General features: G+C 38.1%; 1 protein-coding gene across 2 annotated transcripts in view; it reads left to right on the forward strand.

Moving 5' to 3' along the window:
* Positions 1–507: 507 nt before the first annotated feature.
* lrig3 (leucine-rich repeats and immunoglobulin-like domains 3) overlaps positions 508–24317 on the forward strand; it is a 50609-nt gene continuing 26799 nt past the window's right edge. For both annotated transcript variants that reach the window (XM_088347680.1, XM_088347681.1), the window contains exons 1-4: positions 508–962; positions 9905–9979; positions 22334–22468; positions 23564–23707. In XM_088347680.1, coding sequence (XP_088203806.1) covers positions 772–962; positions 9905–9979; positions 22334–22468; positions 23564–23707 — 545 coding nt within the window. In that variant the 5' untranslated portion in view covers positions 508–771. The remainder of the gene's footprint in view (positions 963–9904; positions 9980–22333; positions 22469–23563; positions 23708–24317) is intronic.

Genomic DNA, 24317 nt, shown 5'->3' on the forward strand with positions numbered 1-24317 from the left:
CTTAATTTGTTCAACAAAGCAATTTAAGATTGCACTGTAAAAAAAAAAAAACATAAAACACATCATTCTTTTTATTTTAAGTATTATTTTCTTCTTTTTATATTCTAATTATCTGCTTATGAGGTAGTACAGTGAAATATTTGGTATAACTTCATTTTCAAACATTTTTGACGGACGGCGTGCCTCTGAACTTTTTTATAAATAAAAGTATACCTTGGTTCAAAAAAGGGTTGAAAAAAAGGAGTTATACGATTAAAATGTATATTCATGTTGTATATTTGGACTGGTGTAAAATTACAGCTCTGTTGGATCATAAAAAATGTTGTGCGAGTCATTAATCTTTATGTGGCCCACTGATTTACATGAAAATTTGAAAGTGGCACTCCAGACCAAAAAGGTTACTAACCCCTGCTCTATACAGTACATATTAATGGTGGACTTAGGCGGACACGTTTAGACTACATTACCCACAATTCTTTACAATACTTGCCCCCGCCCCTACTCCCATCGCTTGAGGTTCATGCGCCCGTGTACCTCACAATTCACACAGTGCGATAAAATGAACAATCCCGAGAGAAAAGTTTCCATGGAAGGAATGGGCAAGTGCAAGATTAACGCTTTTCTTTCACTACTCAACATTTTTACCAGTACAACAACACAGAAGAGGATTTAAAAGGATATACTTGATTTTTCCAACTATTTTGATGATTTATTGCACGAGGAGAAACATAAAAAAATTGGGGGTGTCTTGTTTTGGGCCGTTAAAATAAAATGTTTTTATCCACGCAAGCGCGCATTCTTGCGTGCTCCGTGGTGTTTTTCTTATCTTTGGGAACAACACATTGTGGAGACGCGAGGACGTGTCCTGCTCCTTGCTCTTGTTTTGGGGATCTAGTAGTGGACTGCAGTCTACTGAAAAGGGGGAAAATGCCAAAGTCGCTTCCTGAATGGGCCGTTCACGTGTAAGTATTTTTTTTCTCTCCACTTCTAAATATACTATTTTTGTGGGAGTTTTATACAGTTACCATGAGAGGTGGACCCAAGTTTGGCATAGAGAAGGTCCAGATTCCTCTCCCAGTGAAAAGTGGCCGACTTGCAAACCACACTAGGAGCAAAGATTGGGGAATTGGCTTAACTTGCACATCTCTTGCAACCTTTTATGAATCTATGAGTATTTTCAACAGAGGTTTATTTGTATTTTCTTTACAGCAGTAATAAGAGTGCCTTTGGTGAGATTTTAAATTTTAAACTCACATCAAACGCCTTTTTGGTAGGGGGGTGGCTATATTAGACGATGTATATCTCACAACTATTTATTGGACTGAATTGGTTCCATCTTGGAAATGCTGAATACAACCCAATTTTAGACCTCTCTGTTTGGAGAACTTAAGAAAACGTGAAAACATTTATTAACTAAAGCTCTGTGGTTACATAGGCACAGGAGACACTAAAAGAAAGCTTGAACCCTTATTTTTCTTCAGAAAAAAAAGTATGCTTATAGCCTTGACCATTGTGCCGTAGACAACACTCACGAATTTTCTTGAAAATACTCGTTTCCCCAAAATTTTCTGAGAACAACAGCTTTGTGTGAAACAATGCATTTCAAACAGAAATTTCACTTCGGTGCTTTTTAAATATATTTGTGATACCTCGAATATATAAACAAACTTTCCATAAACGGGTCGTCATGGCTATCGCAGACTTGCACGAAACATCATCCCTCTTTGTCCCGACAATGACGAAGGGACTTCAGCATCTTTTTAGAAAGAATAAAGCTTTGAAGCGTGAACTGTCTGCTTATAGCTTCGTTTTTATCACCACACTGCGCATACTTGGCGCATGGGCTGCCTCCACACTGCCATACGGTGTCACACAATTGATACAAAAAGCAAAAAACTAAGTTTGTTGAAAAAGATCTGATGAATGCCATTTCTGCCATCCAGTGGTGGTTTTTCATACTGGAATCATTCCATGAGGCTTTATACTTACTGATTAATAGCAGCAAAGCCCTTATAACTGGGGTCTTAAAGTCACGGCCAGTGTGCCATTTGCGGCCCTCAGGATGATACTTTGAGGCCCCCCGCCTTAATGAGAAAGGTAAAAGGACCACTGCATGTTCTAGTATCCTGTTGTGCAACCTAAAATGAGTGTTACAAATCACAAGTTATAATGAGAACTACAGAGACTCAAAATGACCTCAAAACAACGTTTTTATTTTTGCCCAGCCTTTTGCCAGAACTTTTTTTGTACCATTAGCAGCAAGATGGCGAACAATTATGTCAAGCTCATGAGTTTGAGACCCCTGCTTAATAACTTTTTTTTTTAAACATGTTCTACGTTTAAGCACTCAGGGACAATATTCTGAAAACGTTTTTATACGTTATGGCATGAATGAGCAGATAGTTTTGGTCATACTGAAAAATATTGTAGGAGTAAAAAAAGACAAAATTTGCGTTTGTAGTTGAATTTGGAAAAAGTTTAGTTCACTTATTATTTCCATTAATCATAAACATTTTTCCTCACTCGAGCAAAGCCAAAATAGCAAATACACTTGACTAGAGATAATTCATGTTAACAGACTCTATTGATCTGCCTGAAGCCTGGTCGTTTTTAATTGCCGGCATTTGGTTACATTTAACTGGACGTCCGAGTCCAAAAAAACTCCTCCATTTGAATTCTTCAGGTCTAGAAGAGGCTGCTGTGGAAACTTTTACATTTTGCCAGAGAAAACAGACCGAAGTCGCCTCGTCATCAAGGCTGTTCGTGGGGGTGGGAAAAGTCTTTTCACTCTGGCATGCTAATTTATGAGTGGCTCCCCATCACATCTTAAAGCCCTTAAACTCGCGGGGCCCTTTTGTTTTCCAGCACCCTATTATTTCTGCTGATTTAGCAACACCAGAGCCATGGTAAATGATTAAGTAGGGGCATGGACGATTAGTCTGCAATAAAATAGGAGCAAGGGGTGAGGGGAGACATTTAAATGTGACATTGTAAGTTCACGATTAATGCCCAATTAAATAATTTACTTTTTGTGGAGAAGATGGAATTGGAAGATTTGTAATCCTACATGTATTTTAACGAAGATTTAAAAAAATAACAACTATGATTCATTTAAAAATGTGTAAAATAATTATTGTGTTGTTGCACATCTCAAAAATACAACTAAGGGTTTGCATTGGTCGGGAAGAAAAACAATACATAAAAAATATTAATTTACACAGAGTGTCAATAAGATTCAAAGATGCCCCATTCAGTGCACAAATACACATAGAATTTAAAGGAAAAAGAGTGCAATTACCAATATAATATGATGACATATGTGTATGTATGTATGCAGGGGGGTTTGGGGCTTGCTTTTGATTGGTGTGGTGCTTAGTATCGGCTTCATAATATTGAAATACCGATATACGCCAAATATCGTGCCGATTATCGGCCCGCCCGAAAATCGGTCGACCTTTAATATACTTATGTAACTATTACTTGCCCGAGACACACCACAGGAAGTGGTAGCCTTACTTTTACTATAGAGTAACTATGTTACTTTTTGGAAAAGGTAGTGAGTAACTATAACTAATTACTTTTTGGAGTAAGGTGCCCAACACTGGTGTGCGATAACGACAGCTATTTCAACTGAGGTGTAACTCCTTCATTCACTTCTCAGCTTCTGATAAGAATGCAGAGTTGCGCCTTTTCGCAATGTTATCTAACATACTTTGTGAAGGAAGTGGAAGTGTCGAAGTTACCTTGGGTTTGTCTTAATCGAGCACTTTTCCCATCTGGTCTCTGGTCCTGGAACCAAAACAACAAAACACAATCACACTCTTTGTTTTAACAGCTGCCTGAATTTAAACCGAGGTGCCACAAAACTGTGAAAGTTTCGCTTTTCCCGACACTGTGAATATATCACTAAGTTTCTCCCTCCTTCTTGTGCACGGGTCTCCAACTTTGTGCTGATGGGCACCAGGGTGTCCCCCAAGGACAGTTTAGGTGTCCACTGACCTTTTCTGATAATAGCTCACCAGTGCTAGGTCATTGTGATTTTCTAGTGAAATTATTATTTTATTGGTTAATTGATTCCGTCAAACCATATTTTTTGATAATTAACCTGGTAATAACATGGTCATCGTGGATTTAAAAAAATTATTTAGGTAATAACAAATTATTTTTGTTTTCTATCTTTGTTACTCAATGACCCCAACCCCCTCACCCCCGATGTACAAGTGCGAATTTGATTGAAGGGGGATGAGATTCTGCAGGGAATCGGAAATTAGCCATTTCGAGTCATGCAACATATACTCAATGTAGCTACTGTAGCTAAAATAAAAAATAATATACAATTGGAGCAGCTTTTGGTTCCAGTCAATTAGAGATTTGATGGCACTCAGGATACAATATATTAGCATACACAGCTAACGTCATTGACCAGTGCATCCAAGTTATTAAATAAGAGTAGAGGGGTATTTGTGTATATTTGTGTATCAAAAACATTTATTTATTAATATTTTTGTTGGTCTGTTTTATAGGAAATACATAAAACTAAATTCCAATTTTGGGGTTTTATAAAGAAAATAACAAAACATGTGCAGTTATTCTTAGCTGGCTATACGGCTAGCCTTTTAGCTTTGTTGCTAGCTATCTTCCTACCTTTTTACGTATTTAGCAAGTTATCCTGCTCGCTTTTATGTTTCTTTTGCATGCTATCTAGCTAACATTTCACCTTTTTTGCTAGTTATTCAGCTAAATTTTGGCCTCCTTTTTAGCTAGTTTTCTAGCTTTGTCTTTAGCTTTCTATCTGTTTATTTAAGCTGTCTTGCTCCATTTTAGTTTTTTACCTGTAAACCTTTCTAGCTAACTATCAAGCTACCATTTTAGCTATTTGGCAAGCTATCTAGCTATCTTTTTACATTTGATCGCAAGCATTTTACCTTTTTTGCTAGTTATCAAGCAAGATTTTGGCCTCCTTTCTAACTAGCTCTCTATCTGGCTAATTAGATGGATTTTACCCGTTTAGCTAGCTTTCTAGCTCCCTTTTAGTTTTGTACCTGTTTATCTATCTAGCTAACGTTCAATCTACTTTTTTTTTTTAGCAAGCTATCTATCAAGCTTTTCATATTTTTGCATGGTATCTAGATAACATTTTACCTTTTTGCTAGTTATAATATAAAAATGAAATTTGGCCTCATTTTTAGCTAGATATTTAGTTTTGTTTTTAGCTTTGTATCTGGCTATTTAGATGGCTTTTCACTCTTTAAGCTAGCTATCTAGCTCCCTGTTAGTTTTCTACCTGTTTGCCTATCTAGATAGATGACTATCAAGCAGGGTTGGGTAGGGTTACTTTAACTTGATTACTTTCAATTACTTTTGGATTACTCCAATACCAAATACGCTAATAAAAGACAAAAGAAACTAAATGTGAATAAAATTACTAAATTTTTTGCAGGCTTGGGGAGTAACGGAATACATGGAACGGCAGAAATGATGTTGGCAATCTGTTTGGATTTATTTTCATTTTGTTTCTGTTGCATTTTATGTTAGTTTTGCCGGAGATTAAAGAGATCAAAGCCAGGAGAGAAAGCTTTCCACGTGTTGTAATTCTATTCATATTTAGTTTCTTTTGTCTTTTATTAGCATATTTGGTATTGGAGTAATCAAAAAGTAATTTGAAAGTAATCCAATTAAAGTAACCCTACCCAACCCTGCTATCAAGCTACCTTTTTAGCTATTTAGCATGCCATCTAGCTAAGTTACTATTTTAGAAATGTATATCAAACTGCGTGCCCTTTGCGCTAATTAGAAAAAGAAAAAGATTGAAGACCCTTCTTCTAGTGTAACTTGATAGATTCCAGATGAGGAAGCCGAGTCTGGCACCACGGCGTTGATTTTGACTCAATAACTCCACGGCTTTATTGTAAGCACGCTTGGCACACTGTGTGTCTTGGGTTTTCAGGCGCCTCTTCAAAACAAGGCCACAAAGAAAAGTAAGTAAGACTCGCGCTTCCCTCTGACTTGCGGCCAAGAAAAGCTTAGGTTAGCCTGAGAGGAATTTAGCCCTCCAAAAAAACAAGATCTCATGGAACAGCGTTCAAAGCTAAAAATGGCAACCAGGTGGCTTCAATTGATTTCTTTAAAAATGACCTCTGAGAGTTTTTTTGAAGGTTACATAAATTGAACCTGGCCAGGGCGAGATTGAATTTTTTTCGATTAACATACCATATCTATTCGTGTATAGCGCCTTATTTTCTTTTTACCCAAAAATAACAACGTTTTATATTACCACATTTTTGCAATGACACGATTGACAAAAAATATCACTGACCAGAGTCGCAAAACATTGGATGTAATGTGAATCAAACGTGGATGGCGGCGGTGGAGTCTCGAATCCTAACCACTGGACTAGTGTTTCTAAACTGGTGGGTCTGGACTCAACAGTAGGTCGCATACCCATTTTCAGTGGGTTGCGGGGCTTTATCATGGCAAACTAATGCTAAGAATAAGAAAAACGGAGGGTAGATAACACTCCTTAACTGTAGTTGCCCTGCTCGATCTTTCTCTTTTTCGGTCCAGTCAATCGGCGCCATCTCAATTGTGGTTGAGGGGGACTACATTTAATTTTATTGTGAGTTTGTTGCTTTTTTTTTCCTTCTCCTACTGGGAGGTACGGTAATTGGTTTAAAAGTGTTTTATTCCTAGTTTTTTTATGAGTACATGCATCTTTATTTTCTATATAATCAAATCATTATCAATGTTTAAATATATTTTGGGTACACATTTTTTTTAGTATGTGGCTGTTTTAGAGTACCGTATTTTCCGCACTATAAGGCGCACCGGGTTATAGGGCGCACCCCTATAATGGTCCTATATTTGACATACATAAGACGCACCGGATTATAAGGCGCTACAATGGGAACGTCGACAAAACAGTCGGATAGTTCAGTCAAACTTATTACCCCCTTAACATTCCGAAAGCTTGCAAAGACGCAAATACGTGTCGAGAACACGTGCGGATGCGGTGTCAGTACGATGTCACTCAAATGCATCGTTCCATCATTCGGAAGGTTAAAGTCTTGGGATTCAAGAAATGCCAACCATTCCTTAGTTTCTATTTTCTTTTTCGCTTGCAACTTTACTGTGCATATGACAATAAACACTTGGAATTGAGTTTAATTTAAAAATAGACACTCCATTCCATCCATTATCTGCACCGCTTATCACAGAAATATCGAGTTCAGTCTGAAACAAGATACAGGGAAAATATATAGCCGGAGTAGCTCACCAAAGTCGTTGTGTTCAATAATAATGTGCAGCCATGGTCCTCTTATATCCGTGAGTCTAGTAAATCCAGGAGAATAAAATATTTACAAATACAGAATAGTAAAAAATGCTTTCTGTATGCCGTCAACCACGTGCTATTCACATTCATCTTTTTCGGCCAATTGCAGGCTTTGTTTTGCCGCTTAAGCCTATGCCAGCCTGTAAATGATAAAAAGGATCCGCCCCTTGACCTCCGAATAACTTTAGCCAATAGTGATCGATTCAACTGATGATTGACACATCTTTTTCGGCCAATTGCAGGCTTTGTTTTGCGGCTTAAGCTTATGCCAGCCTGTAAACGATAAAAAGGATCCGCCCCTTGACCTCCGAATAACTTTAGCCAATAGTGATCGATTCAAATGATGATTGACACATTGGTTAGCCAATGAAACGTCGGTAAATAAATCCCAGCATACACCGCGGACTACTTGGCGTTCGGGGGAAAATCTAGTCGGCGGCTGCAAGTTAGTTGGAAGACTTTGCGACTTGATTGATCCATAAATAAGGTGCACTGTATTACAAGGCGCATGGTCAGCTTTTGAAAAAAATAAAGGCTTTTAGGTGCGCCTTATAGTGCGGAAAATACGGTAGTTCATACCTGCCAAGTACTACGGTTTTGCCGTAATGAGTACGGTTTTCTTGAACCCACTATGGTGTTACGGTTGGATCACAAAAACTACGGGCTTCCCCTTAAAAAAATTGTAAAAAATTAAAATCGTAAAAAAAAATTCCACCGCAAGATGGAGACTAAGTACCATTTCAAACAAAAGTCTATTGGCGCTGCCAGAATCAACTTGCCCTGAATAATTCTCGCGCCGGCGTGATGAGGGGGGCCTATTGTGGATGCACGGTGTAGCAGGCTAGCGGCGTCATAAGTCTTCGGTGCTGTCCGTAATCATGGTAAATGTGAACTCTCTATACCAAATAAGACAGACAAACTGGCTGTGCTGGTGAAAAACAAAGCGCACAGGAAGTGCAGTTTGTTGTGTTTTACGGTAACATGGCTCACGTCTAGCATCCCGGACGCTAACGTAGAGCTACCTGGAGCAACATGTAGCTACCGGAGCTAACCTCTTCTCCGATTCCCGGCTGCGGGAATCTGAGAGGGGGTGGACTCGCTAACACGAGGTGGTGTATGCCTGGGCACAAAGATTTAGTAGCTCAGGGGGTAGAGCGCTCGTCTTGGGATCAAGGGATCCCAGTTCGAATCCCGACCCGTCCGTGTTACATGTCTAAGTGTCCTTGGGTAAGACACTGAACCCCTAATACCCCCAATAGGCAGGTTAGCCCCTTACATGGCTGCAAGGCCGCTGTTGGGAAATGTGGAGCACATTGTAAAGCGCTTTGGAAAGTCATTGACTTGAAAAGCGCTATATAAATGCAGATAATTTCATTTCATATATATAAAAATGCTTTCTTATTGTATCAAATATTGAAAAGAAAAGAACTATGAGGGTTTTCTATGACTTTGTCATATAAAATACATTATTGAGCTTTCTTTCGATTCACACTACGCATCCCCTAAGCTGAGAAAAAGTAAAAGAAAATGTTATCTTGATTTTTAATACAAAAATCTAGGGGTGCACGTCATATACGAGTGAGTATTATACACACGATTAAATACTTTTGTTGTATTAATTTAAATCAAATTTTCTTAGCTTCTAACCTCACTTCTGCTAGTGTAGCATTACTATGATAGGGCATAAGGCATATTTTTACCGTTTCCGGAACGCGCCGGCCTGCATTCAGCATATTGTCATGCTAGTTACTTTAGTGATTCGCATCACTGATTTAGATGCTAGCATTAAAATAAGGTTATTCATTCAAAATGAAAAACAAATTACTTTTAATTTTAATGAAAGATTCTTCAAAAAGTAAATTGAATAAAAATTAGAATAAATTAGTGTCTTTTGTTTTAACACAAGCTTTAGTCTGTACCAGGGGTGTCCAAGTAATCTTAGCTGGGGGCCACATGCTAAAAAAAATCTTATGGAGGCCAGACCAGTAGGTTTAAGAGAAAGAATGAGAGAGGAAGGAAAAAAAGAGAAAGAGAGAGAAGGAAAGAGAGAGAGAGAGAGAGAGAGAGAGATAAAAATAACAAGAATAAGGGAGACAGCATCAGAGAGAGAGAGTTAGAGACAGAAAAACAGAAAGAGTGATTGAACTTGAGAGAGCGCAATAGAAAAGTGGAGATGGAAAGGAGAGAGCAAAAGAAGGAAAGAAAAAAGAGAAAAAGAAAGATAAGGAAGAAGAAAGAAGTAGAGAAAGTGAGAACGATCGAGAAAAATCAAAATAATGAGAGAAGAAAAAAAGACAGGGAGAAAAGGAGTGAGCATCAGAAAGAGAAACTAAAAAAGGGAGTGCGAAAGAAAGAGAGAAAAAAGACAGAAAGAGGGAAAGAGAGGAATTAGGAAAAAAAGAGAGATCTCACTTGTTTGACAAATGTAGTCCAAACTTTTCCCTGATGTTTTTTTTCTCTTCTGCTCTCCTTGTTTTCCTACCTTCCACATGTGACCGAAATGTAAGTGGTGGCTTGCAAAGAAAACTACTCGTGTCAGTTTTATTTTGAACTGCCTTCTTTTCCCCTTCACAGCAAGCTGAACCACAACGAACTGGACTCCCTACCTGATTTGGGGCCGTATGCGTCAAACATCACCACGCTGGTTCTGTAAGTAAAAACGTTTTTGGCCCAGTTAGTTCCCAGGCAGATTTCCAACACGAAAAAATGCCAATGGAAATGTTATTTTCGTAGCTTCGACTGCTGGTTTAGCCTGCAAAAAGGATGGGAAAAACTTAATGACAATCATTTTCGACTAAACTACCATAAGCATGCAGACATACAGGCAGTAACATTGCAAAAAAGGAAAAAAAAATAATTGTCACCGTTGTTCTCATGGATTTTTTTTTAAACAAGGGACCATTGGGCTATAAGGCGCACCTTCAGGCAACAGTCCTCTATAAAATATTGTAACATATAACATGTACCCAACTATAAGGAACATATTATTAAAACTATCTTAAAGGGACGGTGTGTAAAACTTAGTGGTGCGAAAAAAACCTTCATTTAGTAAAAAAAAAACTAATTTGAATAATATGTAAAAACACATGAACTATCATACCAATGTTAATTTTCATATATATTCATAGGTTGAGAAATTTTACTTTTACACAGCAGAATCCATATCTAGTAGTCGCGCCATTTTTGTCTGGCGTCTTGCTGCTACACCGTGCTTATTTGGCACTGGTTGTTCACATTTAACAATACAGTGCCATCGAGTGGTCAAATAATACACACTGCACCTTTAAGAGCTGGGGTTAGAAAAAACACATGAAACTAAGTTAAAAAATGATTTCATAGAAAAGAAACTAACATAATAAATATTTTTCTGTAAAATGTTTTAAAACATATTTACCCCACAGTGCCAGGTCTGTTTTTGGTGTGAATATTATACACTACGTTTTAATCAATTACAATCATTTGAATTCTAACATCTGGTTTCACCGTTAAAATTAGGGAAGTTTTCATTGACTAGTAAAGCGCTATATAAATGCAGATCATTTCATTTCATATTTGTAAATGGTCTCAGTAAGTACCATTTCTTTGCAATGATGCAGTTACATAGCAAAACCAAAAATAATGTTATTTCAGGAAATTATTTTTTTCCTTATTTTGACTATTCTTTTTGTTTTGCTAGAAAACAGTTTTAATTATTGTTAATAATATATATTTTTTATTATTTTATGAATGAATTTTATGAATGAAGTCATGTTTATTAGTATAGCTTACAGAACAAAAATACTGAAAAACAATGGCACCATCCATCCATTATCTGCACCGCTTATCCTCAGTAGGGTTGTGGGGGTGCTGGAGCCCATCCCAGCTATCTTCAGGCAGTGGGCAGGGGACACCCTGAACTGGTTGCCAGCCAGTCGCAGGGCACACAGGGACAGACAACTCGCTCGTACATTCACACCTAGGGACAATTTGAACCGGCCAATAATCTGAAATGCATGTTTTTGGAATGTGGGAGGAAACCGGAGTGCCCGGAGGAAACCGGAGTGCCCGGAGGAAACCCACGCAAGCACGGGGAGAACATGCAAACTCCACACCGGAGGTTTGATCTCACGATCTCAGAACTGTGCCGCACACGCGCTAACCACTGCGCCGCTGTGCTGCTAACAATGGCACAATTCTTTGCTTATTTTAAGCTTCTCTTTTTTTGATATCAGTATTGTAAGTAGGAGCGCTAGGAATTTCAATTCAAATTGAATTTATTAATCATCAGTTAATGGTGACGGCTGGAGAAAGTGGCTGAAATTCCAGGATTCATAAAATTTGTAACCTAAAAGAAATCTGAACGGATTATTATTTCTCAAACTAGTTTTTGTTTCATTTTTGAAATCACATCCCAATTAATTGATTATTTGTTGTACTTCTAGTCTGGATTGTTTCTTTCCTTGTCTATTATCACTGACTACGAAGCACGTAGTATGTACTTCATGGAAAACAGCCGATATTATTTTGTAAAACCTCAACAATCTTCTTTGCTTTCTTTGGCACGTCTCAGCCAACCAACCAGCATGAAGTTATTTGGGAAGAATGTATCTCTTCTCTCTCGTGGCTTGATGAGGAGTACGCCTCTTCAAGCCCTGACATGAAACTCTGTGGCCGCCGTGGGGCGTTCACTTATCATCGTTTTATGTTGGATGCACAAATGCCACATCTAGCTATTCTATACAAAAGACACACATAATGAATTTGATTTTATTATATTAGAATAATATTGATGGTGCCAAAAATGTGTTAGATCTTTTATAGGCACATGCTATTATTGAAGGGCGATAAGCAAAAATAAAATATCTCAAATTCTTATAAACAAATCACAATCTTGATTTAACTACAATTTCCCCAAACATAACTGTGACTACTGTGGACACTCGCATAAAATAAGAGGAATAATAATAATAATAATACATTCTATTTCAAAGCGCCTTTCAGAACACCCGAGGTCGCTGTACATAGAGTAACAAACAGCAATAAAGCAATAATAGAACAAGAATAAAACAACCAAGTAATAAATAGCAAATAAAAACACAGTAGAGTTAAAAGGGGGGGCGGTATGTGAGTCAGATGATTATAAAAAAGGCAAGTCTTAAGAGGTAGGTTTTGGGTCTGGATTTAAAGGTGGACAGTTTGGCAGAGTTTTGGAGTTCAGGCAACAATGAGTTCCAGAGCTGGGAGGCAGCGGGTCTAGTAAGATGGAGGGAGAAGGATGAGCTGAGCGTGCAGGATGGTGCGGCAATGTGAAGGAAGTCGGGGAGGTAGGGAAGGGCAAGGTTATGGGCATGTCGGTGTAGAGGAGGATTTTGTAGTTGACTCTATGGTTGATTGCCAGTAGAGTTGCTGAAGGACAGGGGTGATGTGATGGCGAGTAGGGGTTTTGGTGATGACGCGTGCAGCAGGGTTATGGACCTGCTGAAGTTCATAGAGGGACTTTTTAGGTAGACCGTAGAGGAGGGAATTGCAGTAAACAAGGCGTGCTGAGGAATTGTCAACAGAAAGCGAGTAGGAGTCAGCTTTAGAGAGGGTGCCGATGAGAGGTAGTTCAGTTTTATTGCTGTTTAGTTTGAAGAAGTTCACGGTGAACCATGATTTTATTTCAGAAAGGCAGGAATTAAGGTCGGGTGGAGGGAGTAACGAGTTGGGTTTGCAGGAAAGGTGAAGTCTCCACCCTAAAGTATTAGCATTTGGCAGTATCTAGAAAAGCTATGATTCTTTTCAAATATGTTGAAGCAAAATGAAATGCAAACGCAACCACAGAGAAACAAAAATATAAAAATCTCACTGGCATTCTTACGACACCCCCTCTTCTTCCTGAGAGTGAATTCACCCTCACCCGCCATCTTTCTCTTCTCTCCAGTGGAACATTTTTCTGAATTTCTCTCCCTCCTTCAATTTCTCTGAGTTGAGAAGGTAGTTAAGGGGAAAAAAACCTGAGAGTATCAAATAGCACCAATTCAAACATCCAGTCAGACACAGTGGCAGTTCTCGTCGACATCCTTGACCTCACAACTTGCCGTAAAAACAAACAGTAATAACCCTGCAGGGGGCGGCAGTAGCTCAGGAGGTAGAGAGCTCGTCTTGGGATCAAGGGATCCCAGTTCGAATCCCGGCTCGTCCTGTGTTACATGTCGAAGTGTCCTTGGGTAAGACACTGAACCCCTAATACCCCCAATAAGCAGGTTAGCGCCTTACATGGCTGCAAGGCCGCTATTGGGAAATGTGGATCACATTGTAAAGCGCTTTGGGAAGTCATTGACTTGAAAAGCGCTATATAAATGCAGATCATTTCATTTCATTTCAGATGCTAGTCATTGCCTCGTGATCATCTTAATTAATTGAACAACTTCCTAGAAACTTACTGATGGAGAGTCTACCAAATCTTCAAGACCGTGTTGCTACAAATGACCTGTAGATCCTAGGTTAAAGGATGGTCAGACGGTCCTCGCGATGTTAAAAGGCTACCCAAATTCTAAATCATACGAAATGTGAGAAAATATTACATCATTTTTGCACAACATCTATCTATCTATAAATATTTATTGCTCTCTCTCCTCTCTCTCTCTCTCTCTCTACCCCCCTCTCTCTCTCTCACTCTCTCTCTCTATCCCACTCTCTCTCTCTCTCTCTCTCTCTCTCTCTTTCTATCCCTCTCTCTGTGTGTATATGTGTGTATATATGTGTATGTGTGTATGTATATATATGTACACCATGAAGAAAATAAGTATTTGAACACCCAGCTATTTTGCCATTCTCCCAAAGGAGTCTGAAATTTTCATCGTGACGCATGTCCACTGTGAGAGAGATAAACTAAAAAGAAAAATCCAGAAATGAATGTTAATATTTGGTACAGTAGCCTTTGTTTGCTATTACAGAGGTCAAAAGTTTCCTGTAGTCTTTCACCAGGTTTGCACACACAGTAGGAGGGATCTTGGCCCACTCCTCCACACAGATCTACACATAGGGCGTTGACAATCTGTGGTCTGTGAAGCCATTTGAGACTCTTTGTGATTAAGGGCGTCACAAATAAACAAGACTTGACTATAAAGATAAATGTTTAAATCTAGGCTTTAAATACACTTATTCTATAGCTTACGTCTATTTATATATATATATATTTATATATATATATATATATATATATACAGACACTTCCCTGATTACGAACATTCGAGTTACGAACAACGATACTTACGAACATTTTTTGGGGGATGTCGAAATATATCCGGACATAAATTCAGCTCCTTTACTTTCAGTACAGCAAACTCTGTCCAGAAGTTCAGTGAGGATTTCTGAAAGATTCAATGTTGATCTAAATGACTAACGATGATAAACAGAATCCACCTGTGTGTAATCAGGTTTCTGTATAAATGCACTGTGATCGTCTCAAAGGTCTGTTTAAAGCGCAGAGAGCATCATGAAGAACCAGGAACACACCAGACAGGTCCGATGATCCAAAACATAAAGCAAAAGCCACAATGTAATGGTTCACCCAAAAAACATATCAAGATGTTAGAATGGCCAAGTCCAGACCTCAAACCAATTGAGAATTTGTGGAGGGAACTGAAAACTGCTTGTCACAAACGCTTTCAATATAACCTCACTGAGCTCGAACTGTTTTGCAAGGAGGAATGGGCAAAAATATCAGTTTCTCGATGGGCAAAACTGATAGACATACCCCAAGCGACTTGCACCTGTAATCGCAGCAAAAGGTGGTGCTACAAAGTATTAAGTCAATGGGGCTGAATAATTTTGCACGCCCACTTTTTCATTTTTTATTTGTTAAAAAAAGTTTAAAATATCCAATAGTGTTCCACTTTATGATTGTGTCCCACTTATTGTTGATGCTTCAAGAAACAGTTTTATATCTTAATGTTTGAAGTCTGAAATGTGGCAAAAGGTCACAAAGTTCAAATAGTTTCGCAAGCCACTCTATATACATATACAGCTACTGCCTTACTTACGAACGGACGATCGTTCATAAGTTGAATTTGTTCATAAGTTGCTTAAGTTCTATATTTTGTACGTTTAAGGTTTATATAGGTATTCAAGGCTTGTATAAGTAACCTGTATTTTTTTGGACAAGAAAATAAACATGTCATATAATAATATTCTCTATAAAAATAAACAAAGTTGAGTTTAACTTACTTTTGGAAGATGCGCTTCAAGAGGTCCTCTTCCGTGCTAAAAAGTGGCCGAAAAAAGCATTCTGACCATTTTCTTAACCGCATCAAGCTTTCTTATTCCACTTTTATTTAAAAATAAACAGCCAGCCTCTTCTTTACACTTTAGACCAACCATATTGAATGGATGCACGAGATATTAAACAATAAATACGTCAAAGTTTTTTGCGCGCCCAAGGTACAGTACATGTACAGTAGTATGTTTACATACGTACTAGGAAGGAGCAGCCGGATTTCTTCTTCGGGGAGGGTGCTGGGTGATCTCTCACAGCGCCACCACACGCCGGTAGCGGTGGAAAGAGGCACTATAGTAATGTCCTGTATTCTGAAAAATACAAAATCTAACTTACAACAATGTCCGGATATTTTTCGACATCCCCCAAAAATGTTCGTATCTACAGTTTTACGTAAGTTGAATGGTCGTAAGTAGGGGAGCGTTTGTATACACAACATGTTAATTAGTCAAAAAAGGTTTTGAGTGTTTTAAGCAAATTTTGGGTAGTTTTTGTGGAGAATGACTATGCGCTTTGTTGCAAGTGGGTGCAGCAATGGTACTACAGACAAAATGGGGACAACTGGTGAAAATAACATACAGAGAGCTAACAGGGGCTAAACCAGCCAAGATAAGGCAGGCTAGCTCGCTGCATGAATGGCTAACAAGAATTGATTGGCGGAGAAACGGGATGCTGGCTGACCAAAAACATGCGGTAAGCAGCCGGGATAACCGGGCGACAAAAACAACAATAATAATATATTATATATATATATATATATATATATATATATAGTTTCCAATTTTTAATTTAATATTTTATCACTTGAAGTTCTACTGTTGATTTAACACGATCACAGCCGGGCGGAAAAACAATTACCACGGCAGGCTAGCCAGCAAGCAGACTGCTAACGGAGCTAAGCTGGAAGCCCTCAGGAGCCTGCATGCAAACAAGGGAGCTATCTGGACAATTTTATATTATTAGCAAGACATGCGGCAAAAAAAACACAAACAGAAAACATACCTAAAAAGAGGCAAATGCAAAATAGGAACGCACTCTGGCAGGTACGCAGCATTTGATGATCTAAGCAACGCTGACAAAACAGTCAGTAACGCGGTAAGCAAAGTTTTTATTACTCCAAACAAAAATGAGCGCTATGCATTCACATATTACTACAATCGCCGTCTGTTTTTCGACGAGTCCCGCTATTCTTTGACATCAAAGCTGTCGGGGATATGATGTCAAACCGTCTACTTTGAGTATTAATTTCTCAAAATCCATGGCACATGTAATATAATGGAATATATCTGCATGATGGTAGGGAAGAACACTACACGTTCTGTGCATATTTTTTTTTATAAGTTATTCTGTAATCCCTTTTTTTTAAAATAGCTTAGGACAAGATCTTTGTAAGGATTTTCCTCAATTGGTACAACTCGTTCACCTTCTGTAAAAAAATTCCCAAAGCTGATTGGCGTAAAATCGTCACAAAGAGGAGCATTTTAACTGCGAGTCCTGGTTTTCATTACAGGGGCCACTGCTGTAAGAGTCGTCAGATGGTTTCTCAAAACTCAGTTCTCTTTCCAACAGGAAATACCATACACACACACTCTCTCCACCACTGCACATTTCTGCATGAGCATGCACAATCATAGACCGACAGTTTTAGCAAAAGCAACCTCAAGTCATAAAACATTCCCAACACACAATGCTGCAGCAACATTTACAACTACAAGGCTCGGCTAGTGAACTAGTTTACAATTTTTAATTTCATATTTTATCACTTGAAGTTCTACTGTTGATTTAATGTGGAAAAAATTTAAAAACTAAAAGTTTGGAGTCAACGTATACAATGTTTTCCGGACAATAGGTTTTCCACTTATTAGTATTAGGAATATGCAGATAACCGATGTTTGGAGCTGATATTTATTTGTTGTGAAAGCCTAAATATTGGCTTAAGAATTTTTTAATAATGCAAAAAGAAACAAAAAATATTTGTTACAATTTCAAACAACACTTTATAGTGCTTTGAAACCTTTTAAAGTTAATAAATTAAGATTTCAAAACAACATGACTAATCTTTCACTTTCACATGACTGATAAGTGTGGTATTCTTCTGTTCTCTACCAAAATCACTCAACACAATTGGTTTGAAGTGTGTCTTACTTTGCAAACAGTATAGGGGAGTCCGATTTTAAATTCATCTCAAATATTTGTTTACACGGGGAAATCTAATAAAACCAGGGTCCAATGAACAATGGTGCTCTAGTCACAGTAATCAGTGAACAACTACATAGAGTAAACATGCATTACACTAAGGCTACTATAGTACGCTACAAAGGCTATAAACTAGTCGTGGTTCGTGAATATTATAGCGTTTAGCTACATTGGGTCGCCTTCAGTGTTTGTGACTTTCGCATGAATATGTCTTAATAAACTACAGTATTGACAACAATCGCTTTTTTGATTTAAACACGGCAATCAATATTTCTGCTAAACACCTACAGATTACGAACACGACTCTCGTTGTATCGGTAGCACAGCGCTGAGGAGCAGAGGAAAATCTGAGTTTGCGGAGTCTAATTCTGTGGGGTCGAAATTAGGGTTGTCTATTTTCATATGTGCGTCGATAGTTCCTCGACATTTCAGTCAAGGGTGGTCACAAAAAAAAAAGACAAAGAAAAAAGACAATAATTTCGATGGTGAAACATATTCATGACAGCGCAAACTTTCGCTCCAGTCTGCAGGCTGGTACTGCGGACAGTGCAGATTGGGAACAGCTTCCTGCTTTGGCTGCTCAGCCCCCGGTCGGTTATCCAATCAGAAGGTGCAGGGTGGGTGGCGTCATTGACAGAAGGCAGGAGAGGGAGAAAAAGGCTCGGCCCTGCTGTTTATATGTGTTGTGCTTAATAACCGGCGCGTCGGACAAGTAAAAGGCCGATACCTGTATCCATCAAATTCCTAAATATCGGGGCTGCTAATTGGTCGACCTCTACTTTTTTGGGCCAAGCCACATTTCTTTCATTGATTAAATTCCGCAGGACACCACCAGCCAGTGTCAAGTCGACTTATGTTTATCTGTATAGTCCTTAATCACAAGCAGTCTCAAAGGGCTGTACAGACAATAAACATACATCATCAAGATTAAATCTAGGTGGGGTACGTCGTTTAAGGTGTCCTTAAAAATTTGAAAGCTGATTATTTTGTGTTTAAACTGCCCAACTGAGTTCAGAGAGCCCTTTTTTTACACCACGCCTATCTGGTTTTCTCCTACTTTTAATAAAACTGTTAAGGGGGAACCAAATTAGGTATGAGGAATGGGGCAACGGTGGGGGTGAAGGGTGACCAATTTTTTATTTCATCAAAATATTACATTTTATTTATATTAAATGGTAAAAAGGCCTGTCTCTGGGGCAGTCCAAATGTCAACCTTGGCGCCAAGACAGATAAAAAAAGAAAAGCTAATTCGAGCGTGTCGAAGCAACGCATATAGTCTGACAGAGGCTGCAATGATGTCACAACTGAGTGACCACAGTTGGGGTACACTACATTTTATAGCCCAAGTGGAAGTCGTTTTAAGAAAAAAAGGGGGGAAATTGAGACTGTGAGTATTATATATGCAATATTGCTAAATCCACTGGAATCCTTTTTGATTTTCCGGGTCAAAAGTCTCCCAGGTTTGAAGCAGAAAATACGTAGATAAACCACCTGACTGAAACTGGAAAGACTTGTTTCCCTCCGGCCTCCTTTCTTTCAGCGGCCAGTCAACTGGGGAACATGAAAACTGAGATACAGGTGGTGTGTGGTGCTTTTGGTGAGAGACCGGGGGCCTTTCTTGTGCAATTCCCTTTGCAAATCTTCTAACAAAGGATGGGCCTGTGCAGTTTTATTGGTGACAACGATCTGATTTTTTTTTTAAGAATAAGACTCAACCTACTCATGTCACTAATTAACAGCTCATCTTCACTCGGCTCCACACTTCATTTCAGACTTGGAGCAGAGACCTATCCTTGGTGGGTTTTATTTTACCCTTGCCCCCACAGCCAAAGTCTTTGGGCTGCTATCGATCCTTGGCTCCTTGTTTGCCTGTCACAAATGGTCTGTGACGATGCCATAATGCAAAGATGCGTCTGTTGCAATGAAAAGAAATTGGAAAATACAACCAAAATTTGAGGTGCAACAACTAATCAATCATTTGATAGTTAATAGATCATTCTATATTTTGATGTTGTTATCCTTTTCTAAGAAATTATAAAATCCACAGATTGTAAACAGTAAAAAAAAAAAATCGTGTTTTTTTTTTTTGTTTGTTTTGGATTTGCAATGTATATATTGTACAGATATTCAAATGTTTTATCAAAGTAATGGTCATATTAATCATCAGAATAACTAAAATATTAATTAAATATCAAAATAATAGTTTTTTTATTGAAAAGTAAACCTTGGTGCATTTTCCTTCTTACCACTCATGTGTGCCTTGCTTTTCAAGGACTGTTTCAGAAAATGAGAATATTATAATAAAGTTATTCATTTTATTGTAATGCAATTCATCAAATATATCATACATTCTGGATACATTACATATCAACTAAGATATTCCAAATATTTACTGTATTATTTTTTTTTATGGCAAAATCTCAAATATCCCATCTCAATATATTAGGATTTCATGAAAAAGTATACTAGTAGCCTACGAGACAATCAACAGTATAAAAACATTAAAAGTAAATATTTTGGTCAATTTGTAATGAATCCAGAATGTATGGTATTTTTTAATTGAATTACAGTACAGGAATTAATTAACGTTATCACAGTATTCTCATTTACTGAGGCAGTCTTTTACGTTAGAAATGAAACAATCAACGTTTTTATCTCTTCTAACAAAATCCCAAGGTATTTGTTTTTTGACGATGTGTATTTGATGCATATAGTAAATAGAGGTAAGAGCGGGGGCGGAGTTGGACAAAATAACACTTTCTTCTTTCTCCTGTGTCCTCATAAAAAATATTTGAAAATCGGTCACTTAAATCAAGTTTGCGGGTATTTAATAATAGTAAGTCAATGATACAGAAGTTCAACAAAAGCATTTTTGAATCACATTCAAGAGCTACCAAATAATAAGAATCTTTCGTAGTTTACATTGCTAGTTCATACAAAATTAAAAAAAAAACACAAATTTGCTAAAATATGAAAATCTCCCCAAATTCGAGCAATGTTTTATTTTTCTATTGAAAATGTTTATTGTTAACATTCTGTTGATTTTTATAAATATTAAACAGTTTAATCCATACCAAATGTGATCACTAGTTGGTTGTAACCAGTGTTAACATTGTGTAAGAAATACTTTAAACATAAAAATGTAAAAATATTTTCAGAATCTGAAAACTCTTCTGGAGCACGATTTTCAAAATTTGTCACGTCTGCAAATAAGGAAATCCTCAACAAGTTACTGGACAAAATAATCCAAGGATTAATTGATTGAAACTGTAATTTTCCGCCCTAAACTAAACATTGGGGCATCTTCCTTGATTCCCTCTTGATTGAAATATTACCAAAGTTAAATATGAATGCAGGACATTTTTAGTAAAACTAACCTTATGAAATTGTTGCCGTGTTTTGTTGGGCCAAAAAGAGATTCAGAAAAACCAACAGCAGTCAGTAAAGTGTACCTGTCGGACGGGGGGCAAAAGGTAGAGGGGGGCCAGCATGAATACTGAAAACGAAGCCTGTAGTCTGGTGCATCGGAGGGAATTTCTGCCTCCCCCTTTCACCGGCTTTGCAGCAGGGTGGGATGCACAAAGAGGGCACTGTAAGCCATCTCTGCACTGCAATTTAGGAGGCGTGCAGTTCGGGAAATTGCAGGCCTCTGCCAAGGCCTGCTTTCACTGAGGGTATGCTATTCATCAGCCAAGTAATTGGCAGGTTACTTTTTTCCTAATACGTTGTTCATAATTACCTTATAAACAAAATAACACGTCACCAAACAGATGGGCTGTCTGGCGCTCTAGCAGGGCTGTCCAAACTTCAGAAAGCGAGCCAGATTTGGTAAGCTGAAAATGTGTGAGGGACAACTATTCAGCCTGGCATTCTTTGTACAGTCTTATATAAATTCACCCTCCGTGAAAGGTGCACAGTGCTTAACGTTCAGCGTCCCAACCTCGTGCTGTTAAATCAGCTTCCAGTTGCTTCACCTTTTCACAAGGTTTGTTTCCAGTTAGCTTTTTGTTGTCAGCATGTTTTGTCTGGCAGTGCCTCTTGATATTATATTATTTGAAAAGAGCTACAGTCTCTTGGCAAATTAGGCAGATGTGTTTTTTTTTCAGATTTTTGTGACAAAAATACTCCAATTTCCACTTGACCTGGACGCGACGTCCTCACAGTCAACTTTCCTTTTTTTTTTACATTCAAAATGCTCTCAGAAAGTCAAGGATAAGGTGGCCAAAGGGTTACTGCTGTCATCTGGTGAAATGTTTTTTTTTCTTGTACAATTTTTTTTATCCTGCGGTCAACATTACTGGCGGGCCCCATATTATTTATGTTGTGACAAAGGTTACCGCCCGCTAAAAATTTGAGCATGGGCCACAACTGGTCCCGTTCCGGACTTTGGACATGCCTGTGCTATAGCATCTGGATATTGTCGAAAAGATCTAACTTTGGGTGGTAAACCTTTGAGACTTTTTGTTAATTGAGAATCTCCACTGTTTATGTATGCAGGAATGTGAGACACGCGTACAAATACATGGCGTTTCAGTCATTTATTGGTGCGATGGCGTGTGTGTTTTTAGAGCAAACAACCGCTTCTCCAAGATGGCAGCCGACCAGCTCAGGCCTTTCCTTGCACTGGAGACGCTCGACCTTAGCAACAACAACATCGCGGAAATCAAGGCCAACTCTTTTCCTCCTTTGCCTCTCAAGAACTTGTGAGTGTTTTTCATGGATGCAGATTAATGATGTCAGTGTTGTTAATAATGGCATTAATGCAACAATTTCTGAGCATATTCGTGTACTATATTACGCGCACCACACATTTTTAATTAGAAATCATAATGAAATTTGTTTTTGCGTTTTCTCAGCTCAAACTTTGCATCCAATAGGAATTCAACTCTGGTCCCGTTAGTGAGATTTCCAAATTCTAACCACTGGAACACCAGTGGTATAGATGACATACAAAAAGGCAGCAGATTTTATCACATTATCACATATTTTAAGTGACTCATTTATCAATGTAAAAGTGAAATGGACAACTAGCACAATTGAATTAGCTTTCGTCTCTGGTACCGTGACATGAGAAAATGGATAAAAGCCAATTTCCTTTCATCTGTCACTTGTAGTGATTCAGGAGTTAGAATTCCGCGCTCTCACTGCTGGGACCTGGGTTCGAAACATATGTTTGAAACGAATGTTTTGCGATAATACAATAACCTCCTGTATAAAAAAAAATGTGCGTAATATACAAATAAGTACGGTAGTTATGATGGATCAAAAGTAAAGGAAGCCTTTACCACTCATACTATTGCTAGCATTAGCATTAGCCAATAGCAATGTTCAGGAGGTACGAGCGCTATAAATTGTTGCCATATAAATGCCACTTAAGGAGCTGATTTAGCACCAGTGACACTATGAGCAACTTATGTCATTAGTGTATAATATTGATAGCTAACGGCAATTGTGTTCAAAACTAATTCCCCACCATCTTTGATTCAAACGATCTTTTTACCAAATTTTTTAAAGAAATCAATAATTCATTTTTATTGACATATTGTATGGAGAAAAACATCACTCTAGCTCTTTACAAAACTTTCAGAAATGATTTACACAATGAGCAAACCAAAATGAATTTTGGGGATTAGATATGACATGCAATTAACTCAGTGTCGACAATGGAAAAAGATTGAATGTTTTTTTTTTCTTTTCTTTGTTACATAAACACATGACAGCTCTTATTCAAACGTTTAAAAAAGTTGTCTGTTCAATTTATCATGGAGATTACCATTCTCATAATTTCTCCCGCACAGATACCTGAACAATAATCGCATCACCCTTCTGGAGACAGGCTGCTTCGGCAACCTTTCCAGCACGCTCCAAGTTCTTCGACTCAACCGCAACCGTCTCTCCTCCATTCCAGCCAAAATTTTCCAGTTGCCCAACTTGCAACACCTGTGAGCTTCTTTTTTCATTTTGCAGCAAATCCCGAAGTACAGATCATTTTTCTGCTCCTGTTTCACCCACGATATGACGTCAATAACAATTAATATGGCATGCCAGAAGACTTTAAAAAATCAAACATGCCGTGTAGGTGCGTTAAGTCCCTAACAAGCATGTCTGCTATTGATCAACCTCATATAAAATGCCGGTCTGCTGAAAAAATGCCTCGGTGCTAATGGCTGAACTGTATGCCACAATGCATTTTTCTTCATTCAGTTAAGAATATCTGTGTTTCATAAAGACTTTACGAGTCAGTGATACAATCCTACATAAACAATGAAAACAGAGCTTGCACTTATCAAGAAGTTACTATATTTGTATCTACTGTTATTTATTTGCTATGGCTCCCAAGGCTTGCAATGAGGCTAAAAGGAGAAGCAAAGACCCAATGTGCATTGAAATGAAGTTTAGGATTATCAAAAAATCTAGAAGTAGGCACACAAATTGCGTGTCTGTAACCAGATTAAAACAACAGAGGCTTCTAAGGGCCGGCCAATCCTCTAAAGTGAATGTTTTAAAATCAGTTTTCATTTTAAACTGCTGTCTCCCCCCTCTGCATCCACC

The sequence above is a fragment of the Urocampus carinirostris genome, chromosome 11 (assembly GCF_059441175.1).
Source record: "Urocampus carinirostris isolate Australia breed hairy pipefish chromosome 11, RoL_Ucar_1.0, whole genome shotgun sequence".
NCBI lineage: Eukaryota > Metazoa > Chordata > Actinopteri > Syngnathiformes > Syngnathidae > Urocampus > Urocampus carinirostris.